Source organism: Apis laboriosa, unplaced genomic scaffold (assembly GCF_014066325.1).
Source record: "Apis laboriosa isolate Shangri-la unplaced genomic scaffold, ASM1406632v1 scaffold34_cov151, whole genome shotgun sequence".
Classification (NCBI taxonomy): Eukaryota; Metazoa; Arthropoda; class Insecta; order Hymenoptera; family Apidae; genus Apis; species Apis laboriosa.
The window spans coordinates 4089033-4114450 of NW_025222928.1; the positions used below are offsets into that span (position 1 = coordinate 4089033).

A 25418-nucleotide genomic window follows, 5' to 3' on the forward strand; every position below is an offset into this window, starting at 1 on the left:
GAATGCATTTAAAAATACAATTCTTTGAAATTATATATTTAAAATTTAAAAGATGACGCTAATGATCAATTTTTATCTTATTTTTATCATTCTCTTACTATTTTCTGTCTTTTTTTTATGTATTTAATTTGTATTACTCTAGAGATGGCGTTGATTTTCATATTTTTTTTCTATCTCTGTCTTTCTTCTACTATTTGTTTTTATTATATAAATTTTATGTGTTTTTGTATGTTATGATTTAAATATACATATACATACGCACACACACACACACACACACACACACACACACACACACATATATATATAAATTACTTATGTCATTCAGTATTAGAATTTTATTATTCATTTTTGTTGATTCTTATGGACACTACAGAACTTTACATACACGTGATGTTCTCATCATATATAACAACATAACCTTTATAATACAACAAAATCATAACCTATAAATTATGTTATTTATTTATCATAGATTACAAAATAATATAAGATTTTATATTTACAATATATAATAAAACATTTAAATAATAATATTATTTGAAATTGCAAATATTTCATAAATTGTATATATGTGAATATTAAAAAGACAGTGAATATTGTTACATTTTACTGAATATTGTTATTTAGTATTAAATAATTTGTAAAAAAAATGGTAAGTTTTATATATATAAAATTAATTATATTTTTTTATTATATTTATTTGTCTTTTTTAGGCACGAAATGCAGAAAAAGCTATGTAAGTATGTTTTTATTGAAAAAAAAAAATATTTTTTTCAATAAAATTTTTATAAAATACATTTTTTTTTTACATATTTATTTAAATATACATCTTTTAACAGGACCACTCTTGCTCGATGGAGAGCTGCACAAAGCAATGAAGGAGCTAGGAAAGAACAAGAAAGAAGACCATATTTAGCATCTGAATGCAGAGATTTGCGAAAAGCAGAAAAATGGAGAATGCAAATAATTAGAGAAATTGCAAAAAAAGTTGCACAAATACAAAATGCAGGTTTAGGAGAATTTCGTATTCGAGATTTAAATGATGAAATCAATAAATTATTACGAGAAAAACGACATTGGGAAGCTCAAATCAAGGAATTAGGTGGGCCTGATTATTCTAGAGTAGGACCACGTATGTTAGATCATGAAGGTCGTGAGGTATAATATATTTCTATTTTAATATATTGAATTTATCTTTGATAAAAACTAACTAATTATAACATTTAGGTACCTGGAAACCGTGGTTACAAATATTTTGGAGCAGCAAAAGAATTACCAGGTGTCAGAGAATTATTTGAGCAAGAACCACCACCTCCGCCCCGTAAAACACGCGCCGAATTAATGAAAGATATTGATGCCGATTATTACGGTTACAGAGATGATGATGATGGAATTTTATTACCTTTAGAACAAAAAGCTGAACAGGAAGCACGAGAAAAAGCAGTACAAGAATGGCTAGCACAAAATAAAAAAGAATCAGAGATCGAAGAAGAAATCGAAACAACTGCTCAAAAAGCAATACCATCGCAACAAGATATTCAGGAAGCATTACTTGCAAGAAAAAAACAAGAACTATTAGAGAAATATGTACTTTGATAGGTTTTATTCTTAGTTTTTAATGTATTCATATTTTCATGTAACAATTATTTATAAGTTTATTTGTTTAATTGTATTAGAGTACATTTTTATAAAACGCGACAGATATAATAATAATTATTATTAATTTATAAGTAATAACATTGATTAAGGTAATTATTTTGTGCAGTAGACGTTCAAACTTCAATTAATACTTATCGAGATAGAGTGCTGTAGATAAAATATAGATAAAAATTCAACATTAGTCTGTTTATAATCCTCGCGATTCTTGAATTTTTTATTTTTATTATTTTTTTTTATTTTTTTTATTTATTTTATTTTTTTTTTTATTGACATTATAAGCACCGAACACTCGAGAAAGCGACACAATAGAATAAAACACCAGACAACAAGATTGTAATATCACGAGTATCTTTTCATTCCATACATTCATGCTCATAGAACATTAATAATTAGATAAATAAAATTGAACTTCATACACTCTTTTTGTCTAATCGATATTTTAAATATCTTTAATCAAGCATTCTGCATTTCATCATCATTGAATCATCTCGCAAAAGCCAGTCATTTGTTTTAAAATAGTTCGATGCAATTACAACTATATCGTAACAAATCGGGAACAATCAAAGGCATAGAAATCACCCTGAAAAAGCCTTACTCATTAATTATCATCATAAATATTTCGAAAACATTCTGTTTTTATCGTTACATTTGTTTCATCCGTGACGAGAAACCGAATATGCTCTTTCTATTTTTCTCAAATTTCTCATCTTCAACATCGTGTTGTTTATAAACAGACTGTACAATATACGATTTATTTTACCAGGACTCAGAAGTGAAAAAGTATCCTAATAATAGCTAGCTAAAATTTCAGTACGCTTAAAACTTTATTCAAAGTAGAAACTTGAATAATTCAATCGCACTTTATTATATATTCTTTTCTTCCATTATTTTTTTCTTGCTTTCTAAAAAGATTAAAAGTTAGACAATATCAATAAACACTCATTACTACAATATTATCGATTATTGATGATTATGCTAAATTTGAAAGCCTTAAAAGTATTTTTTCAAGGAAAGCATTGTAAAAAGAACTTTTGCACGTTTTATAGAGAAAATTCATAATTATTTACTTATATTTGTATCAAAAAAACTTCTGAGTCCTTGCAATCGCGTTATACATTATCTAAATACGTAAACGAGAGAATAGTTCGAGCATGGATTAATCATTGGTAATCACCTAAATATTATATAAAGCTTGAAAAAGTCAAGCATTAAACTATTCATAGTATCTGATATTTTTTATTCATTAATCAGTCGCCCGTTTCATCAGTAACCAATTCCCACTAATACAAATACGTGAAAAAAACATTTCTACGTAATCTATCGTACTCACAATAATGTATATTACTAATTTATTAGTAATATTAATTCTACGATCACATCTGAATTTATAAGGTGTTTTATGAGTTTATTGTGCGTCGTTGAATTGTGAATATGTCTTCGTAATACGTTCTTTTTATTCCATCGATTAACTATCCTTCGATCCTATTAATTGATTAACCGATATCTTGCATATACGAAATATTCATAATGTAGCGCTTATATATAACTATAAATATACATATAACTGTTAGTACATATATTGATTGATTGATATCAAATAACTTGGAAAATTATTGTTGTATGTAACTTTCTTTTAGTATTATCCAATATTAAATAAATATATACATGTACGAAGAATATTAGATAGAAAAAAAATAAATAGACATAAATATATAAGAAATTAATATAATCTATTTATTTATTTAGGAATTGTTTTCTATTTCACACAAAGAATAATAGTTTCTATTTCACACAAAGAGTAATAATCGAAAATCAAACAAATGCAACAAGGTATTAATTCTTTTTGCATATCAATCCATTCTCGAACCATGTGATCAAAACGCCAAGATTCGTAGTATCGAATGTATCGAACAAATAAGCACTGTAAATCGAATATTCCGTTGAAAATATCGCGGAGTCGAGAGAGGAAAAGTTACGTTAGTTTAATTTAACTCGTCCAAAGGAGAACGACTAGAGGATCGCGGTTCATAATGGGCTCTCGACTTGGCTGGGTATCCCACGACGATTCTCCGTCGATGGACACGCGGCCTAAAAAGGGTGAAAGGCACAAAGTAAAAAATAAACGATTAAGGTTGGCTCAGGCACATATCGAATCGAAGTCAGTTTTGCGGTCCATCTGGTAATATATACATTCGACTTTTGGGACCGATGAAATGTATGTTTGCATATTTGTATGCGCGTGTAATTGAAATGTATTGTGCGTATATGTAAGTAAATATGTGTAAGAGTATGAATAGTATACGCGTCGCGTTCTTTCTCTGTTTGTATATGTAATATACATACGTAATATGTATGTTGGAAACACCCTCAACTCCGTCCAGCGTATCAAAAAGGAATGTACTTGGTACATCGATAGAGTTTTGAACTCAGAGTTACCACATGCTAAATTATGACAGCTCTGATTCACAGGATCAACAGATCAATATATTGACTTCTTTGTTCTGTTCGGGCAGTACAAACGGCATCCAATAGAGCGCAGCCGCATTCATCTTGAAAAATTCAGTTGCTTTGCTACACGATCAGTCATGTATCACGGTGTACAAGAGTAACCGTAATCTGTACTGTGTTCCATTGATCAAACCATATCGTTATCGTTAACATGGAATGTTGTTTTGTAATAAAAATTCTTTCGTGATCGTATATTTCAAGGACGTAGCAACGAATGCCAACGTTGAACTTGCGTCGGTTGCCTTGCTGCACGCATATCATTCCAATGTTGAAGCTCCTCCGAACCGGAACTGTTTAATCCCAAACTGAGCCAACCAATCATTTCTCTTCCTTTTCTTCCCATTCCACCTCTTCGTCGATTATAAACCGATAAAAAGAGTGTTACATCTCCAAGTTGGAATAGTGCAACCTAAACAAAATATTAGATTAAATTATAATTGGATTAAATTAATTTATAGAAAAGAAAAAAATATGCTTAAATTTTTTTATTTAATTATTCAATATAGCAATAATTAGCAAAACATACTTGAAATATAAATGTTTCTTTATAAAGAGGATTCGGCTGAGCACGTTTCAAACCAGTTTTTGATCGTTCCATTTCATGACCATTACTATCCACAAGAGCAAGCTTAACATATGTATCAGGTGGTTTCGTGTCATTCCCACCACCACCACGAAAATGAGATCCTTTGATTATCTCTACCGATAAACGTCCAGTCGTTCCATTATAAGCCAAACCTATTAAAATCTCCGCTACACTTCCACCCTTCATACTACTCCCATAAGGAGGTATAGTATGCGATGCATAAGTTGGCACACGTGCAGTAGGTGATGCATATGATTGAACTGATTGTTGTGATCCTGTCGAATCGCTGCGAGTCAAACTACTAGTTGTTCCCCAATCTTGTACCTTAAAGATTACATTTATTTTATTAATATATTATTTTGTTTAGAATTTATGAATAAATAAAATACATATAACTAATATGTATAAATAATATAAATATGACAATTATATAAATATTTTACCGAAGAAAAAGGTGGAGGTTGTAGCGTTAACCAAAGTGTAGTTTCAAGCTGAAGATTAATTTGATCGAAAGAGACTCTTGCTTCGCCTAACAATCTTTCTCTACGCATTCTTCCGCCCCATAAATATACTCTTAAGCGTACACCCATGGCATTTACATCCTCCGGATTTACTCGTGGAAGTAAAAAACTCTCCATGTATTGTGGAGATGTACCCTGACGCACCCGAGTTTTGCGTCGTTGTTTCTTCGATGGTAATAATACTAGTCGAACTTGACTGCCGCCTATACCTTCAGGATAATTTCGGCCTTGCAATACATGAACCTATGAAAATACAAATTTATCAGCTATCAAATTATGAATGAATTTTATAAATGAAATTAACTAATACAAACTGTCATCTCGCGCATCGGTGCATCATATAGAAAAGCGACTTCCAAGCTACCCACTTCTTCGGTGATAGTACCCATTGTTGTAATAACATCGTTAGTAGTTGAACCATTTTGCTCCACTTCTACTTCTTGTTCTCTACTGTCAAGACCGGAAGCTCCCACTTCTACCACGCACTGTGTGTCAAACAAAATTATTGCTTCATAGAAATCAATAATAAACAATAAATAAATTATTACAAATAATAAACATTAAATAAATTAAAAAATTTATTAAATTTTTTTATTATATTTTTTCTTTCTTATTTAAAAATTATTTATTTGGAAAATATATTAATAATAAATTTTAGGCATTGAACTAATATAAACAAATAAATCATCAAAAAATGATAAGATTTTATGTGGTTAAAATATTGCGTGATAAGATATCTGGAAGGATATCCGGGAAATTCCGATTAATTATTTGTATGGCAACTAGGCAGATCAAAAAAATGAAATTCGAACGCACATAATTAAAACATGTCTTTTTTCACTCACTTGTTGTTGATCATTGGACGAGTGTTCTTCTGTGCAACTGCTAGAAGTGGTGCCAGCATCTAAAACATTGATATATAGTCAATTAGGAATGAACAAAATAAATAAAAGAGAAAAAATAGAAAAAAATGGAAACTAACCCAGGATAGTCGGTCCATCCTCTGCTTGGATAGTTAAAGTATCCGGCGGTGGATGAGAATGAGAATTCAATCGGCGGACATCTTCTTCCGAATCGGAACTAGTCTCTGGATCCGAATAGGAAAATGCCTTTCCTATTCATTTTCAAATCGAATATTAAACCCAATGTTCACTTTAATTTCAGGTACAAAGTAGCTGATAACGATCTATTTGAAAGGACTGGGATCATTGCGTCTATTCTGATTGTTATATTTTCCAAAAAATTTTAACATTAAAAGCATAGGATCAATCATGCATTAACCTACCTATGTTCTTTGTAATTTGAGAAGTCGAGCCATTATTAGATTCGCAAAGAGGCACGCAAACGCCGCCGAAAAGTGTAGTCGTGGACGGCGGAGTAAAGCACCATTTGCGTGATAGGTACAGGAAAAGAGCCAACAGAAGAACCACAAAACCAGCAACAGCACCCAAAAATGCTGTCGCTTCTACCGGTACTGTAAATTGATCGATTTGTGAGAAAAATTAGTTGATATAAATTATTGGTTGTGTAAATTATTTATCGTCCGACAAATCGATCGATCATAAAAATCATGAAAATAAATTAAAAAAACGAGAAGTGAAAAAAAAAACAAACATAAAGAAGAATGCATTGAAAGAAGAATGATGATATGGACCGGAAGGAAGATTTCATAGATGTAAAAAACATGATTAAAAAGAGCACGTTCAAAGCAAAAGTTATTTATTGACTACGGAGAAAGGCGTTCACCCATACACCGATTAAATCTTTCTCCCGACCGGCGGTTGTACGTGTAGTCGATGTATCGAACGCGTTATAACAGCAGCGACACATTACGTCGTAATGACCTGGAATAATTAACTATCGCTTCACTTATCATGCAACCACTGCTCTATATTAAATAGTGAATATGATTCGCGATATCGAGATCTTACAAAATTTATTGATTCTAGTAATTTTTGTCGAAAATATCAGAACTCGTCATTAAAAGGAATGAATATTAAAAAATTATATATATTTATGCTATTTATTAATAACTTATATAGATTTGTTAAAAAATTGTTTTCCAAATTATCATTTTCGATTTCCATATACTATTAAAATTATCATTTGATTTTCTTTCATGAAAAAAAAGCAAATAAATAATAATAAAATATTATTCAAGACAGTGAATTTTGAAATAATCTTAATTTGCGCAATGCGGAAGTCGTGGCATACATTCACATTCGAATCATTTTCGATTAATCAAAGCGAACGATATACATATTCTACATATGTGGAACATTTTCTATTGTCAGAATCTAACAGTATATTAAAAGATAGTTGCTATACCATAGTTAAGATTAATTTTTATTAAAAATTAAATGTATTAAAATTTAAATCTATTAGAAACATGCAATATATAATGCATGTATATATTTAACTAAGAAAGACATAACGAAAAGGATATAAAAGGGAACGAACATTTCACTTAATTTGCTAACTCTATCGTGAGTGAATACTACTTATTTAATTTCTTTCTACAATCATCAATATTTTGAGGTTAACATCTCATTATAAAAGTTTACATTTGAACAATTAAATTCGGAAAGAAGTAAATAATAAATAGAAGATAGTGGACTTACCCGCCAGAAAATGGTCTGATCCTGCCAGAATCATGCTTGCCTTTGTATTGCATTAAAGCCTTCTTACGTCGTTTTGTCAACAAGCCACAGTACGTCTTTTACAAATGATGAATTCATTATTTGTATGATTCGAAACTGCTTAAAATTCGTGGTTGATCACGATCAACAAAAAGCGTGGTTATGAGACAGGCAAATAATAATACGTAGGCGGAGATGTACACAGCACTCTGTTGCTTGTCGAGTCGTGCGCCTGCAATACTTCGACCAGTTATACGCATGCGTTTCGCGGGCACACATTCTTATAACGAAAATTTCTTTCAACAGGGATTCTCATTTTGAGATAATTTCTTTAGTATGAAGTTTGTAGTTTTTTTATATTATATATTTAATTATAACATTATCAATACATTTATCAATAATTATTACATTTAACTTATACTATTTTTTAGTTAAAAAAATATATTATGTTCTATTTATTTAAAAAAAAAAATACTATATTGAATTTATATTATTGAATACTATATTGAATAATATATCTTAAATAAAAGAATTTTGAATGAAATAAATTTTTTTTTATTTTACTTCTTTTAATATATATCTCTCATCCTTCAATTATTAAATAAATATTTTTATTATATTTTTATTATATTTTTAATCATATCGTAATCATATCGTAATCATATCAGAATCATATCGTAATATACGATTAAATTCATATAGGCTATTTAAAAAGTAAACTGATTAAGAAATTGATAATTATATACTGATAATTATAAACTGATAATAAATACTGCATCATTTAATAATTAAATTGTAAAATTAATTTAAAAAATTTAAAGCATTATAAAGAAATATAAATTATATCTTATTATATCTTATATAATAAATACTGTCTATAGTTATTATATTTTAATATATGAATTATTTGAGTGTAAATATTAAAAAATAATGATGGTTCTCATCATCAATAATCAATATATTATAAACATATAAGAATTTGTCTATTAAGAAAATAGAAACACTTCACGAAATTATTTTTTTCACCCTTTTGTTATTATGTATTTTAAATAACTGGCACATTGACTTTTTAATAGATATATTATTAATTGAATTAGAATTAATATAAGACTGTAATACAACAATTTATTAATGAAATTAATTTTAGTTAACCAATATGAATATTATTTAACTCGTTCAAGACTAACTTGACTTTGAAATAGAAAAATTATGATTAAATATGATAGGATTAATCACATAATTAATTTTTTTTTAATTTTTTGAAAAACAATAGTTTTAATTTTTCTTCGGTACATATTAAAGTATAACAAATTTAACTTGATAGGTAAGTTTTATATTATTCAATAACATAACCTCGAAAATAAAATTTCTTTTTTATATATTAATTCAATAAATTTTTTACTATAAAATTTATTATAAAATGTTTTAATATATGTATATATGATGTATTTCATTTTATTTCTTTATTAACAATTTTAATTTTAATATTTTTAATTTAATATTAGTTTTATATTAACTTTTAATTTAACAACTTGTTCTTAAATAATTTTATTAGAAATAATATTATATAATATTATTATTATTAAAATATTTATTAATATAATATAAATTTATTCATACTTGTATATTATGTACTTACATTTTTTAATAAAATATAAATAAACATATTGTGATCTTAATATTTATAATATCTTTTTTTCCATTAAATCTATATAATTATCTTAGGAATAAACAATTATGAATCAATTTAGAATATTATGTTTGAAACAATCTACAATCTTAAATAAATATTGGTTGGAAAAATATTTGAAACAATATTTAATTTATCATGCAAAAATATATTCTACTGGAATTACTAATCATCATAAAAATTATATTAAAAAGGAAAATATTAGTAGAAAAAAACATAATGTTTCAAGAACAATGCTTCAAGGTATCAAACAGACTAAACGGAAAGTAGAAATAATTATTGAGAAAGAAAATATTTGGACAGTGCCAAATTTTCTTTGTATGGGTCGAATTTTAACATCACCATACTTAAGTTATTTAATTTTATCACAAGATTATCAGGTAAAATGTGAATATATAAATATGTGAATATATGTTTATTATTTTTGATATTTATGATTTGTTTGTTACAGATAGCATTGTGGTTATTAGTATTTGCAGGATTTAGTGACCTAGCTGATGGATGGATTGCACGTACATGGTCATCACAAGCTTCTAAACTTGGTACTTTTCTAGATCCAGTTGCAGATAAATTACTTGTAGGTACACTATTCCTATCTTTGGCCTGGGTAGGATTGGTTCCTATTCCTTTAACGTGTCTTGTTATTACACGAGATATTGTCTTGATATCTGCCGCTTCATACATAAGATATAAATCTTTACCTTCTCCAGTATGTATATATTACTAAATTATATATAAGTATTTGTATAAGTGATTGTTTATTTATAAAATATATTTCAGAAAACTTTTGCAAGATATTTTAATCCTACATATGCAACAGCACAATTAGCTCCAACATCCATAAGTAAAATCAATACTGCTATTCAATTATCTTTTGTTGCTGGAACATTGGCTGCACCTGTATTTCATTTTGTAAATCATCCAATTTTAATAGCTTCCTGTTACATAACAGCATTAACGACATTAGCAGGAGGTTTAAGTTATTTAATATCAAAAAATACATATAAATTTTTAAGAAAAAAAACTTCATCAAAAACATCTTTTTAAGCATATATGTTAATGATTACAACAATAAATTAATGTATATAAATTTATTATTTACTTTATTTAAATATTTAAGTATTTACTCTATATTTACTACATAAATAAAATTAATAAAAAAAATTATTCCTACTTTATAATTATCTGGTAAAAAAAAATATTATTATTCATTTCTATTTACTTCATACGTTTCATATGCAAAATTTTCAGAAATATTTGTATTATAACAAACTCCAATATAATCAATTTCTAATTTAAAAGGACCTGATATTTTATCAGCAATTGTAATACCAAAATTTGTAACAGTATTATTAACTAAAGGATATTGATTTTCATTAATTTGTCCTTTGTTACAAATCACAAATTTTGAAAAAGGAATTCTAACTATTTGCCAATATGGACCACCTCTTGTATACATAAAATAATGATAAATATAATTATTAACTTCATTAAATTTTAGGTTTTTTTGTAAGATATTTAACATATAAGTTCTACCATCTCCTCTAATTCGTAATACAATTTCATTATACTCAATCCAATCATATTTATCTATTCGATAAAAAGATTTAAATTTTGGAACTGTAGTGATATTGCAGTAACCACTATCTGTTGTTTTGCCATCTTTTACTGGAGTGGTATTTAATATACCGTGAAATATTCCATAACCATGAGATGACAATTCTAATCTAAAAAATAACAAAAAAAGCATTTTTTTAATACTAATTTACTTACATTTTTTCAAAATGTAATAGCATATAAAATATTATGTAGTTACTTAGCACTTGAATAACCATGTCCATAATCACTGTCAGAATTTACAATCCATTGATCCAGCGACTTTTGAGATCCATCAAATTTCCATACAATATCAATTTCATTTACTGTAAATTTATTTGGATATATTGAATATTTCTGCAATGTTTCATGTATAAATAATTTACATTCATCTCTATATGTACAATATACTTTTTCTATTTTTTGAAAAAAACTGAGATTTTTAAAATCATCCTCTACTCTTCTATCGTATACCGGTTGATCTGATTTATACTCTTTATAAAATCTTTTAATGGTTAAAGAATTTTTAAAATATGATTTTAATAAACGAAAAATACTTTTTTCCATATTTTTTTTTCACACGATTAAATTATAAATTATAACTTTTTTTTGACTGATATTATAACTTTATTGATCATGTTACAATGTATTGCATACGAAAAATTCGATCACTGTGATTAGATTACAATATAATTTGTATAAAAATTATAATATAAACATAATTTTAAATTTGATTAAAGATTTTTATATTTTAGTTATATTATATTTTAATATATTATATTTTAGTTTTTTTCATTATTATTCTTTTTAATAGTTACACATATTGAATTTTTTTTTTAATTTTCTTAATTATTTTGACATACTAAAACTACAAAGTGCAATATAAATCAATCTTAAAAATATATATTTAATATAATAATAATATAATTTAATAATACTTATAAATAAGAAAAAATTGATATTCATTAATAAAATAAAATATAATTTAATCTTTATGTATATATTTTTACAATACTTAATAAAAAATTTATAATAGGATTTTTTCTTTGTAAATGATGGCAACTATGAATATGTTGAAATGAAATTAGTACGAAAATGATGCTATTTAGATATTATAGGTTATTAAATAATAGAAATTTCATTTTTTTGCGATTGAAAAATCATAATAAAATTGAAAATACATGTCACATTAAATTTATATCAAGTAATACTGAAGAGAATATAAATATAAAGTTATCTAATGGGTAAGAATATTATTTTTTAACCTAAGTCATAAATATTTATAATAATAAAAATGTATAATGTGAATAAATTGTTATGTATTATTTAATTATTTTTACTTTATATTTATTATTTTTTATTTCAAATATTTCTTTAGGTCGGAAATTAAATTATCAACTGGGAAATATGCACGATTTACAAATGGAAGTGTTCTTGCTACGATTGGCGATACATCAATTATGACAACTGTAGTTAGAAAAAATGTATTATCTAATAATTCTATAATTCCATTAACTGTAAATTATAGGCAAAAAGCGGCTGCAATAGGCCGTATACCAACAAATTTTCTTCGTAGAGAATTAGGTTTTACAGATCATGAAATTCTTATTAGTAGAATAATAGATAGATCGTTACGTCCCCTATTTCAACCAAAATATTCATATGAAACACAGATAGTATGTAATTTATTAGCTATTGATGGAATTAATAATCCAGATATATTATCTATCAATGCTGCATCTGCAGCTTTAAGCATTTCGGATATTCCATGGAATGGACCTGTAGCAGCTGTAAGAATTGGTTTAATTGACAATACATATATAATTAATCCTTCAAAACGTGAACTTCAACAAAGTAAATTAAATCTTATTTTATCATGTATATCAAAAAATTTAATTGTTATGATAGAAGGATCAGCAAATGATATTTTAGAACCAGAACTTCGAAAAGCAATAAAATTAGGTACTAAAGAATGTCAAACAATTATACACTCTATATCAGAATTACAAAAACAAATTGGCAAACCTAAATTGAATATTGTCAGTGATGATGAATCAACCAATGATGTGGAAAAATTTGTAAGAGAATTTGTGTCAGATGAATTACGTGAAATTTTTAATTGTCATTCTCATGATAAAATTTCGCGAGACAATGCTATTTTTAATTTGAGAGATAGAATGTTAGAAAGTATAAAAAATCATGATTCAAAATTTATTGAAAATGCTTTAAAAATTTTTAGCAATATTTCTAAAGAAATTTTCAGATCTTTAATATTTGAAACAGATAAAAGGTATTTTTTTATTAAAAAATATTGTATTTTATTTATTTTTAAATTTAATTGAAACTGAAATTAAAATTAATGAAAAGTTATAAAGACTTAAATAATTTTAGATGTGATGGTCGTGAAATAAATGAATTAAGAGATATAAGTTGTCAGGTTGATTTATTTCAACCTCTTCATGGTTCTGCTTTATTTCAAAGAGGACAAACTCAAGTTTTATGTACAGTAACTCTTGATAGTATAGAAAGTTCTCTTAAATTAGATACTATTTCAATGTTTTCTAGGTAGACTAAGTACTTTATTTATTAATATTCACAAATATAAATTTGGAAATGAATATATAAATAAGTAAATATTATTTTTTTACAATTTGCAGTGGTATAAAAGAGAAAAATTTTTTTCTACATTATGAATTTCCTCCATATGCTGTAAATGAAACAGGTAAAATTATCGGAATGGATCGTAGAGAAATTGGTCATGGAGCATTAGCAGAAAAAGGATTGCAACCAGTTATACCTCAAGATTATCCATTTGCTATAAGATTAACAAGTGAAGTATTAGAATCAAATGGTAAGTAATATAAATATGGAAATAAATCTTATTTGTATACATGTAAATTTAAATATTTTTTCTTATTTTATATAAAGGTTCATCTTCTATGGCTTCTATTTGTGGTGGTAGTTTAGCATTAATGAATGCAGGTGTGCCAATATTATCTCCTGTAGCTGGTGTAGCTATGGGATTAGTCTGCAATAGTACTGATAATGCTGATTTAAAAGAAAACAATTATAAAATTTTAACTGACATATCTGTAATAATTTATTTTATTATTATTGATATATAATTATATATAATTCATAATATAAAAAGATTAATTCTTGATTTCCTATATAATCAGGGTATAGAAGATCATCTTGGAGACATGGATTTCAAAATTGCAGGTACAAAGAAAGGATTTACTGCTTTCCAAGCTGATGTAAAAATACCGGGAATTCCTTTAAAAGTGATAATGAAAACTATTCAAAATGCACATTCAGCAAAAAATCGAATTATTAATATTATGAATGCAGTAATATCTTCTCCAGCAAATGATAAAAAAACGAATAAACCTGTACTTGATACTATAGAAATACCAGTGCATCAAAGAGGAAAATTTCTTGGAATTGGAGGATCAAATATAAAAAAGATATTGCATGAAACTGGAGTTAATGTAAATTCAAAGAAAAAATAGAAATTGATTAATTTAGTGAATTTATAAAAATTACTTAGCATTTATTTTTTTTTTTTTTTGTAGATATATTCGCTAAATGATACAGCATTTTCTATATTTGCGCCTAATCAAAATGCAATGGATGAAGCGAAATATATGATAAATAAAATTTTGGAAACAGAAACGGAACCCACATTGACATTTGGTGACATTTATACAGCAAAAATAACTGAAATTCGTGAAATTGGAGTTATGGTTACATTATATCCGGCTATGATACCAACTTTATTACCTAATTCACAATTAGATCAACGTAAAATTCATCATCCTAGTGTACTTGGATTGAATATTGGAGATGAAATAAAAGTAAAATATTTTGGACGAGATCCGGTAAATGGACGAATTAGATTATCTCGAAAAGTATTGCAAATTCCAATTATGCAACAGAATTTCGATGTTACTAAAGGTTAGCAGAAAAAATCATTATAAATAGTTTTTATATTTTTTTTAAAAGACAAATATAATAATTGTATATTAATAATAATAATTTCATAAAATATAATTAATTATTTTATTAAAATTTTTACTCGTAATATTAATTTTTATTAAATGATTTAAATAATATTTTCTTACGTAATATTAAATATCGTTTATATAATGAAATTATATTAAAATATTTCTAATTCAATTTGACGATTCACGTTTTTTTATTCAGAATAAAGCTTTTTCAAATCTTTATTAAATTTTTTAATCTAAAATAATATACAAATTTAATAATTCAATAATTGATGATTATTATGAATATAACATCAACCAACAGATATGTAGCTCGTTTCAAGTTAGATCGTCTAATTAATATATTCAAATATATCTATTAAAAGTGATTTAAAATCAAAATATTAGAAATGATTTCACGTTTCATTTATCGCTATATTTTTAAACGGACATCTAGTTTTGTTCTTAGTATCGTTATCGCATCTGTATTTTTTGAAAGAGCTTATGATCACGCTTGTGAAAATATTTTTGAATGGATAAACAAAGGAGTATGCTATTAATCTTTTAATTATATCGTATTCGAAACTATTTTTTTTTTAAATGAAATTTGAAATTAAATATATACTAAAGTAATATGTTTGTTTGTTTAAAAAGAGTTTACGTTAAAGTTATTTTTAAATAAATAAATTTTACAATATGATAATATAATTTGCATTATAATTTATTTATTTTTTCAAATATTTGTTGTAATTCCTGTATAAATTTTAAATTATAAATTTTTAATTATCAAATATTTATTATCTTTTCTACAGAGACTTTGGACGCACATAAAACATAAATACGAAAATCCATCACAGGTGATTAATCAACATGATATTAAAAAAAATACATCTAATTTGGAAAAGACGTCCAATAAAAATGCAAAAAAGGACTGAATTTTTTTGTAAAATAAAAAATCTATTGTTAAATAAAATGTAAGAAAGTTTTTTCAAAATGTTTTTTTCATTCATGATAATATGTTTGAGTTCTTAAATTTCACTTTTATCGTGATATTTAATATTTTCGTATTATGACTTTTGTATCGTCGTTATTAAAGAAATATAAGCACTTTATAATTCTTACTGTTTTTTAATAACAATTAAATTTAAAATTATTTAAAATAAATCTTATTTTTTTTATATTCGGGAATATCGAATGATGTAGTTTCTTAATGTACTCGTAAAAAATATCACAATTATTGAAATTATTTAATGGAAATGATAAAAATCTCATTATAAGAGCCACCAAATATCAAATGAAGAATATTGTTCTAAGAAACTTTTTATCTAGTCAAAAAAACTCATTTTGTTGTCTATTTTTTTCATTTATCTTGATTCAAAATTCATCTTTCATTAAAATAATTAATAAATAATAAATAATTCTTTCATGAAAAGAAGAAAAAAAAATTAATAAGAGAATAACTTCTTTATAAATCTAAAATGAAAAACATTTTATTCAATTTTACATTAAAAAGAGAAAAAGAATGATTTCGAAGTTCTGAAAAGATATATGTCTATGTATACATTTATCTATATATATATCGCTTATATAACTTATATATAAATATATATATATATATAATCTATAAATAGCTTAAAATAATTATCACAATACTTTATAATCTATTATAATTTTTATAATCTAATATAATCAATACATACATATGATAATATAATTCATTAAATAAATTCCATAAAAGAAAAAACCAATTAATTAGATTTATATGATTTGTCCTCCTATTAAATGATAAATAAGTTAGAAAATAATAGATAAATAATGATAAATAAATTTAATGATCAATTTAATTTATTATCTTTTTAAAAATCTTCATTTCAATTTTTTTAATTTTTTTTCTTTTTTGAAAAATCATATCAGAGATATACAATATCAATTATCTATTAATTGATATTGTTCGCGCATTAAAAAGATAACTTTATATATATAAAGTTTTGTTATTCAATTTTATTTAATTATTTAATAAGAAAAGTGCAGGAAGTTAATATAAAGAAAGTGTTATGTTTCGATTATATATAAAGTGAATAAAATAAAATATATAATATAGTGAATAAAATAAATTATATTTATTATTTAACATTTATATTTATATAAATGTTCTTAAACATTTTGATGCTAATACGTATGTATTATTTAATTTTATTCGAATCAACGATTATTAAAATTATGTAAACATCTTTTAATGGAAAGATATCAATTTTTATAAATGTGAAAATTATCTTTCATATAGACTGATACATAAAAATTTTATTATTATTTTTTATATTAAACATATAAACATGTAATCAAAAAAAAAGTAGTTTCAATATAATCAATCAATAAATAATCAATCAAAAAGTAGTTCGAAATAATAGTTTTGCTATTCATTAGTAATAAATATAATTTCATTAAAATTCATTAAATAACAAATATATAATGTATAATTTAATTTTATAAGAAAGAAGAAGAGAATCTCTTCTAAAAAAGAATTTGCGATACATAATTAAATTAAAATCATTCTTGAATATTTTTATATTTTTAAATTATTTTAAAAAGTGCGAACAAAATATTATGCACGAGAAAGTTTTTTTATAAGAGATTGATTTTAAGTGATACTTTGTGTTTTAATATATTTTTAGCAATCTACATTTTTTAACTTGATTTATTTATTATTTGAAAATATAAATAATATAGACATTAAATTGATTAATTATATTAATTAAGATATAAGATAGGGCCATATCGATTTTAATTGAAAATTATTTTATAGTAGTTTTATCGATTTTTTTTATTATTAACACATATCATACGCAAAATTTAAATATAAATTAACAATTGACAAATAATTATCCTTTAGTAGCTTAAAGTTTAATAAAATAATAATAGAAATAAAATAAAATAAAAAGAGATGAATTTTTAATTTAAAAAATTTTTAATTTAAAAAAGATAACAGTTTAAATTAAATTAAAAAATATTAAAAGTTTTGTGAAATATAGTAAAAGATGATACTACTATCTCAATAATATCAGATTTCTTTTTGTCTGTATTTTTATATGGGGATTTACTTTTAAAAAAATATCGAAATTTTTTATTTTAACATCCAGACTAAAATATTATAAAGTTAATATATGATATTACTATATAATTTTTTCTATTTTTTTCTATTTTTTATATTTTTTTTCATATTGTTTTATTCATTGATTAACAAATAATTTTTTAAAAATAATAATAGATAATTTATAATAATAATAGAAAATTTATATTTTATTTTCAGAAATCTTGGAATCATGAAATTATTAATTACCTTCGTGATAGTCTTAACTTTTTCGTCATTAATTATACATGGAAACATTATTTCAAATGATTACGATATATCTATGAATGCATCAGATATCTGTGCAAATAAAACTTTGATACTAAGATTTCCTTCTTTAATAACAATAGATAAATATTTTATTGCTTCTCCTGCTGTAAGATGTATTGATATAAAAGGCATTGTTATGATTAAAGAAGAAACCTTTGATAACATGCCAAATTTAAAATATCTTGATCTCCGAGAAAATAATATTTATCCAGCAAACTTTTTTTCTTTTAATCTTTCAAATGTGGAAATATTACGTTTCGGTTATCAAAAAAAAATTTCAAATTTGATAGAAGATAGAAAAATAATAATAAGAAATGTATATCCTGAACTTCGATATTTGGATTTAGAATATGCAAATATCTATACATTAAATAGTGAATTGTATAATCCATTCCCAAAATTGACACATTTATATATTTCAGGGAATATGATTCAGCAAACTTCCCTGCATAATATTTTATCTAATACATTAATGTATCTTAATTTAAGCAATAATGGAATTTCCGAATTCTCATTCGAAGGATTAAGTAATCTATTGTCGTTAATCTTAGATAATAATAAAATCAGCAGAATAGGAAACGATATTAATTTGAATGGATTGTATATGTTGGAGAATTTATCATTGGCGAACAATCAAATCAGTTTTTTCCACAATAATACATTTCAATATGTGCCCAATCTTCGATATTTAAATCTTCGTAATATTTCTTTGATTTTTAATTTCGATATATTTCAACCTTTGAAATTTTTAGAGACTCTTATATTAGATAATAATTCATTCGAAAATGTTCCGATTTCAATACCTTTATATATAACTACACTCTCGTTAAATTGTAATAAATTAAGATACCTAACAAATAGCTCTTTCATCAACGTGCCGAATTTAAGAAAATTACACATAAGCAGGAATATGATTTCAAGCATCAATGTGGACACATTTGAAACTCAAAAGCTATTGGAGGAGTTATATCTTGATGATAATTATTTAAGTTTTTTGCCAAAAAATTGGTGTGAATTTATGAAGGAGCTTCGATATTTAAATCTATCAGGGAATAAATTCATTTCTTTAGAAATGGTGATTTATAGTTCTACTTTGCCCATACAACAATTATATTTGGAACGCAATCCTATTCAATCTATTAATATGTCAAGTATATTGAAAATAGTACCAAAAACTATGACAATTTATTTAAAGATTGGTTCAGAAGTTAACGGATCATCATGCATATCTTCTATGTCAACCGAAACGAATACAAATTTATTATTAACTGAATATTAAACTTCTGAATATTCAATTCCATCATGGCAGTCATCAATTAGATGGTAATCTCGATTTTTTAATTTTGTGAAGGGCACTAATTTATATCTAATTTACATTATTACATGAGATACATACTTAGATAAATATGCAAAAAAAGTATGCTAAAAAAATCATATTAATTTAGCTTTTAAATATATATGTGCTTTGCATTTTGTATATATTTTTTGCTTAGATTAAAAAGATACGATTATTCTAGCGCAACGTGTATGTTCAATCAAATTAATGCTTTCATGGTATTCATTTACAATCAAATGAGAGATAAATAAGTATTATAGATATTCTTAGAATATATAAATGGAATTGATTCATGGTAATGTAAATAAAGTATGTTTTGTTGCAACTTATCAATCTTCATGAAAAATTATGCATATAATTTAAGAGATAGGAACTACATTTTGAGTATAAATACTTGAGCAACTGTATAGAGTACATTTTTAATCTGTTTATAACTGGTTTTTAGTTACTAATAAGATATATTTGTTAGTAATTGATCTATTAGTTTAACATGGTATGTATCAAGCAATTAATTTTTAATTCTATTTCGACTTATTGTTTTCAAGATTTATGAAATTAATAATTAAAAAATTAATAATTAAATATAAATAATAATATTAATTTACATTTTTATTTTTTTAATTATCAACACGTTTTGATATGTAATTCAAAATATATAACAATGTAATATATTCTTATCTGTTGTTATTATAACTATTTTCCATTTTTTCAGATTCAACATAAAACTGTTTTATTTATCTTGATATTGGCCATTGTAAAAAGTAAATGCAGCCCCAAAATATCTTGGGATCCAAATATTATAAAAGAAAATTTAGACAAAATAATACTTGATAAACAATCTTTTGTAACATGTTCTCAAGAGGAAATTGTAAATTTAAAAGGATTAAATTTAAATAGTATACCAACAGAATTAATTAAAAGTAAAACAATACAGGCAATTTCATTAGAAAATAATGAAATAAATATAGTTCCTAGCGATATATTTTATGAAATTCCAAATTTACAGTGTCTTGATCTAGCACGGAATAAAATTTTGCCTAATAATCTTGAAATGAAACATGATAATTTAAAAATATTAATTCTCGATTATCAAAAGAATTTAGAAAGTAATAGAAACGATGAAATCTTTTTACCAGTCAAAATAAAAGGGCGATTTCCAAATTTGAAAACGTTATCTTGGAAAAATTTCAAAAATGATATTTTAACTTCAATAATAGTATCATTTCCGAGAATAAATAATATTTATTTATCCGATTCTAATTTACAATATATAAATAATAATATAAGCACGATATTTCCGTATGCGAAAAATATCCATTTAGAAAATAATTTGATCAATCAATTAATTGGATATGATTTTAGAAATGTGGAAGAATTATATTTGGATAATAATCCTCTTTATGATCTCTCGTTCAATCCAAAATATACAAAAAATCTAAAAATTCTCTCATTATCAAATACTACAAAAAATTTTCCTAAACTCAACATTCCATCGTTAATGACATTAGATTTCTCTGAAAATAAATGTCATTTTACAGAGAAGAATATGTTTGAATATATATTATCTTTAGAAAATTTGATTTTAAGTAAAAATGAATTTGTAAAATTTCCAAATTTAACTTTTTTAAATAATCTTAAAAAATTATCATTGGCTTACAATATAATTACCAATGTAAAAGATATAAATGTAACAAAATCTTTAAAAATGTTAAGTCTACGAGGAAATCAAATATATAACATCGATAAAAAAGCGTTTTTCGAGTTTACAGAATTAGAATTTTTAGACTTATCAGAAAATAAATTACAATCATTACCGTTTGCTTGGGATAAAAACTTGTCAATGTTGAAATATCTCAACTTAGAGTCAAATTATTTTTTAAAAATAGAAGATATGATGTTGAATTCATTATTTACTTTACAAAAACTTTATATAAAAAATAATGATATCATGTCGATAGATTTAAATATATTAAAAATTATACCACAAAACTGTACCGTATATTTGCTTTGAATATTATCACATACGAGATAAATAAAATCTAAAGGATTAAATGTATTTCGATTGTCACATTTGTATGTTTAATTTCTCGCTTATCATTATTGTTAAACTGTCATTATTCATTATTATTAATTGTTATTAGATAAAAATAAAATGTTACAATTTCAGTTTACGATAATGTTTATAATATTCATTTTTCCTTTCTTATCGTGTAAAAAATTATGTTTCAAAAAATTTTTTTTATAAAGAAAATAATATTAAGAATTATTTTCATATCAAATATACGCGAACGATATCTTTTCATAAGTATAGAATTTGTTTCTAAGAATTAAAAATTTTATTTCGTTAGATAAAGATTAAAAATTATTAGCAAATAATAACAAAATAATATTGAGAAATATAATAATTTTTTGAAAACATTCAAAATGATTTTAATCGAAAAATATTTCATTTTTTATAAAGCATAAGTTCAAATTAACGTAACATTTGAAGGAAATCTTTTCGATTTATACTTCGAATATTTTCGAATGCGAATATTTTTCCTGACGAATATATTATATGTCTATGCGCATTCACACACATATATTTTTTATAATTCATGGCGAAAAAACTGTTTTTTTTATTTATTTAAAAGTGTCGTCAGAAACATTCGGATTTGATTTTCGTACGTTTGAATTTTTCACTGTGTAATTTAGTTTTATCTTGAACAGAAACAGAAGTTATCATTATGCCACAGTGTTTCTAACTTTGTAACGTGAGCGAGGAAAGATAAGTTTTGCAGAATGATATATATACCTCAGCAATTATTCGATATAGCGAAGTAGCGAACGAATAACCCTTATTCACCCTGTACATTTTCTTTTTCAATGAGAAAGAAAATATCTATATATTTGTGTACATAGAAGATCAAAAGAAAAAATAAACATGTATCATAATACGAAAAGAAATTTGCTTGGATATGTATAAATTTAATACATATTTTAAAAGGATCATTGAATTCGTTCGTTCAAATAAATGTATACTTCATTTTTTTTATAATTTTGTAAACATCCCCATGTTTACAATGTTATTTAGAAACAAATATGTCTATTAGAAAGAAAAAAATTATATTGTGCGATTAATTGGAACTGCAGGGTAATCCTCGCTAGGTTACACTCCTGAGATCATTACAGTGTTAAATTTCGCAAGGATTATCACTGTATTATAAGAAGATAGATGAAGCAGTTTGCAACAGAAGGTGTTCGATACATGTTGAAGTAAAAAACTGTGTTTCACGACGGACGAAAAGATCCCTTACGATCCTTAAAGTAAGTTTAACTTTCGTAAAATACGGAAAAGAAGAAGAAGAAGAAGAAAAAAAAGATCGATTTTATGTGATTTTATTCAATTTACATTTTCATTATATCCTTTATATCTTTTAAATTTATATTTACAGATGTTGTTCGTGAGATCGTGGCTAGTGTTACTCGGCGTGATTCTTTTTCGTTTGAAATTGGTACATGGCGGACAATATCGGTTATATAGTGACAACAATTATCCGTATGGTGACAATAATCGACTCGCATTTTCTCATACCAATGTACCACCAATAATGTCGATTGCTCCGTGTAAAAAATGTGAACCCATAATACAATACGAGGAATGTAAATCAAATTCGATACTACATTTTGAGCGTATTGGTATAAAAACAATTGGCGACTTTTTCGTTAAGAGTAAAGAAATAAAGGAGTTGTATCTCGACGACAACGAGATCACGGAAATCTCTATTAAAGCATTCGATTCGTTGACCAAATTGAATATTCTAAGCTTGAATAACAACAACATTTCCATTAATAAAATGCTATGGTTCAATCAGCACGATAATTTGCGGGATTTGATTATAAATAACAACAAGTATAATGGAACTGACACTGTTATAAATAAAATATTCCATCCATTACCGAGATTGGAACGTTTGTCCTTAAAAAACAACAGAATTTCTAATTTGAATATCTCGTTAAAAAATTTCGCACCCTCTTTGAGGTCGTTGGATCTATCGGGAAATAATATGGAATCGATCGATTTTATCATGAATTTACCGGAAACCGTCTCTTATCTGAATTTACATAATAATTCGTTCTCGAATATAAAAAAAAATTTATACAATATTGAAAATTTATTGTTAAGTAGCAATAAGATCAAGGAATTGTGCAGTATAAATTGCAAACAGCATTCCTCCTTGTCGTTAGAAGGGATGAGAAAATTGTTGAATCTGAACGTGTCCGATAACTGTATCAAGACTGTTACGGAGAACGCGTTTAGATACACGACGAATCTTGTCTCGTTGGATCTATCCAGAAACGAGATAGAATCGCTTCCAGAGAATATTTTTATAGGCTTAGAATCCCTGTTGGAACTTCGAATGAGCCACAATCGATTTATTTCCGTTCCGAATATATGCGCGTTACATTCGGTAAGAAACGTAGATTTGAGCCATAATCGAATCGTGGAAATAACCAGCGACAGCTTCTGTTTCACGACGTTCATTCAATCGCTAGATTTGTCCAATAATCATATCTTGAATATCAACAATAATTTCGATAAATTGCAAACGTTGCAGAGGCTGGATCTTTCGAACAATTTTATCAATAAACTTCCGATAATGTTGATTCAAAGGACACAATTTCTCGAAATTCTTTTGCTGAAGAATAATAGCATAACGAATATCGACGAGCTATTTACCTTGCAATTGAGAACATTACGCGAACTACATCTTGAAGAAAATCCGTTTTTGTCTTTAAGATTTAACGATTCAATGATATACGTGAAAGAAGAAAAAGAATTGAAGAATTGTGATATAGAAATTGCTGAAACGTTAAAAAAGCATGTTACAAGCATCGAAGAAGATGATTCTTTGAGCAATGAAAGCAATGAAATTTACTAATCTCAATGGTAAGATTTTGCTTTAATTTATTTTTTATTTTTTTTTTTTCATTATTTTATCTTATTTATATTAAAATATGCTTTTTCAGAACTTTTACGTCTTTTTCGTTTTTCGATGAGAAACGATCCTTCTTACCATAAATTGAAAAGTCGACCAATATTTGGAAATGAATTATTTTTGGAAAAGAAAGAAAATGCAGACATTATATTTAGTGATATATACTGCCAATAAAAAATCTAGAAGAACGCTCATCGCTATTTTTAGATTTTCATGTATTTGTAATTTTTTCAATATGCTTATATTCAACTTGCTTTTGTACAGCTTTGTTTTAATCTTTTCTTTTATTATTTTTTTTATTATTTTTGTCATTTTTATTAATACTAATTGATCATTAACACACGCGCATCGAAATAATACCAATTTTGCTACTAACAATTCAAACTATCACTAATCTTAATTTTTTTATTATGTGAAGCATAGAATGAAACAATAAAATAAAAAAAGTCATCAATATATTATCATTAATCATATATATATATATATATATATATTTATTTTATCCATTTTGTACTTAA

At 25.0% G+C, this 25418-nt stretch overlaps 6 protein-coding genes and 1 long non-coding RNA gene across 9 annotated transcripts; 4 read left to right on the plus strand and 3 right to left on the minus strand.

Annotated features, from left to right (window-relative positions):
• The first annotated feature begins 601 nt into the window (after window positions 1-601).
• Window positions 602-1608, plus strand: LOC122715356 (pre-mRNA-splicing factor ISY1 homolog). The gene is made up of 4 exons (XM_043937490.1): window positions 602-655; window positions 717-739; window positions 843-1161; window positions 1231-1608. The coding sequence occupies exons 1-4, from the start codon at window positions 653-655 to the stop codon at window positions 1597-1599; spliced, it is 714 nt and encodes a 237-aa protein (XP_043793425.1). The 5' UTR covers window positions 602-652; the 3' UTR covers window positions 1600-1608.
• A 2758-nt stretch (window positions 1609-4366) lies between these two features.
• Window positions 4367-8181, minus strand: LOC122715355 (synaptotagmin-14). The gene is made up of 8 exons (XM_043937489.1): window positions 7899-8181; window positions 6563-6751; window positions 6260-6391; window positions 6123-6181; window positions 5592-5762; window positions 5200-5520; window positions 4697-5080; window positions 4367-4579 (listed from the first exon to the last, which is right to left on the minus strand). Exons 1-8 carry the CDS (start codon window positions 7930-7932, stop codon window positions 4367-4369), a joined length of 1503 nt encoding a protein of 500 aa, XP_043793424.1. The 5' UTR covers window positions 7933-8181.
• A 1472-nt stretch (window positions 8182-9653) lies between these two features.
• LOC122714876 (probable cardiolipin synthase (CMP-forming)) lies at window positions 9654-10789 on the plus strand. Its single transcript, XM_043936618.1, has 3 exons — window positions 9654-9986; window positions 10058-10315; window positions 10387-10789. Exons 1-3 carry the CDS (start codon window positions 9654-9656, stop codon window positions 10651-10653), a joined length of 858 nt encoding a protein of 285 aa, XP_043792553.1. The 3' UTR covers window positions 10654-10789.
• On the minus strand, window positions 10007-10529 carry LOC122714877. The gene is made up of 2 exons (XR_006346731.1): window positions 10308-10529; window positions 10007-10232 (listed from the first exon to the last, which is right to left on the minus strand). It is a non-coding gene; the product is annotated as an uncharacterized LOC122714877 (long non-coding RNA).
• Window positions 10782-11950, minus strand: LOC122714875 (complex I intermediate-associated protein 30, mitochondrial). Of its 2 annotated transcripts, XM_043936617.1 has the most exons (3): window positions 11607-11950; window positions 11423-11528; window positions 10782-11333 (listed from the first exon to the last, which is right to left on the minus strand). In XM_043936617.1, exons 1-3 carry the CDS (start codon window positions 11767-11769, stop codon window positions 10811-10813), a joined length of 792 nt encoding a protein of 263 aa, XP_043792552.1. In that variant the 5' UTR covers window positions 11770-11950; the 3' UTR covers window positions 10782-10810. The 2 variants fall into 2 exon arrangements, with proteins under 2 accessions (XP_043792552.1, XP_043792550.1); XM_043936615.1 differs by having other exon boundaries at window positions 11423-11948.
• A 347-nt stretch (window positions 11951-12297) lies between these two features.
• LOC122715065 (polyribonucleotide nucleotidyltransferase 1, mitochondrial) lies at window positions 12298-16176 on the plus strand. Of its 2 annotated transcripts, XM_043936980.1 has the most exons (9): window positions 12392-12446; window positions 12581-13056; window positions 13135-13492; window positions 13594-13767; window positions 13860-14053; window positions 14131-14294; window positions 14382-14693; window positions 14778-15159; window positions 16001-16176. In XM_043936980.1, exons 2-9 carry the CDS (start codon window positions 12663-12665, stop codon window positions 16024-16026), a joined length of 2004 nt encoding a protein of 667 aa, XP_043792915.1. In that variant the 5' UTR covers window positions 12392-12446; window positions 12581-12662; the 3' UTR covers window positions 16027-16176. The 2 variants fall into 2 exon arrangements, with proteins under 2 accessions (XP_043792914.1, XP_043792915.1); XM_043936979.1 differs by having other exon boundaries at window positions 12298-12446; window positions 12581-13492.
• Window positions 16177-19769: 3593 nt separating this feature from the next.
• Window positions 19770-25324, plus strand: LOC122715197 (toll-like receptor 6). The gene is made up of 5 exons (XM_043937176.1): window positions 19770-19908; window positions 20634-21925; window positions 23209-23227; window positions 23356-24851; window positions 24932-25324. Exons 1-4 carry the CDS (start codon window positions 19906-19908, stop codon window positions 24841-24843), a joined length of 2802 nt encoding a protein of 933 aa, XP_043793111.1. The 5' UTR covers window positions 19770-19905; the 3' UTR covers window positions 24844-24851; window positions 24932-25324.
• The last annotated feature ends 94 nt before the right edge of the window (window positions 25325-25418 follow it).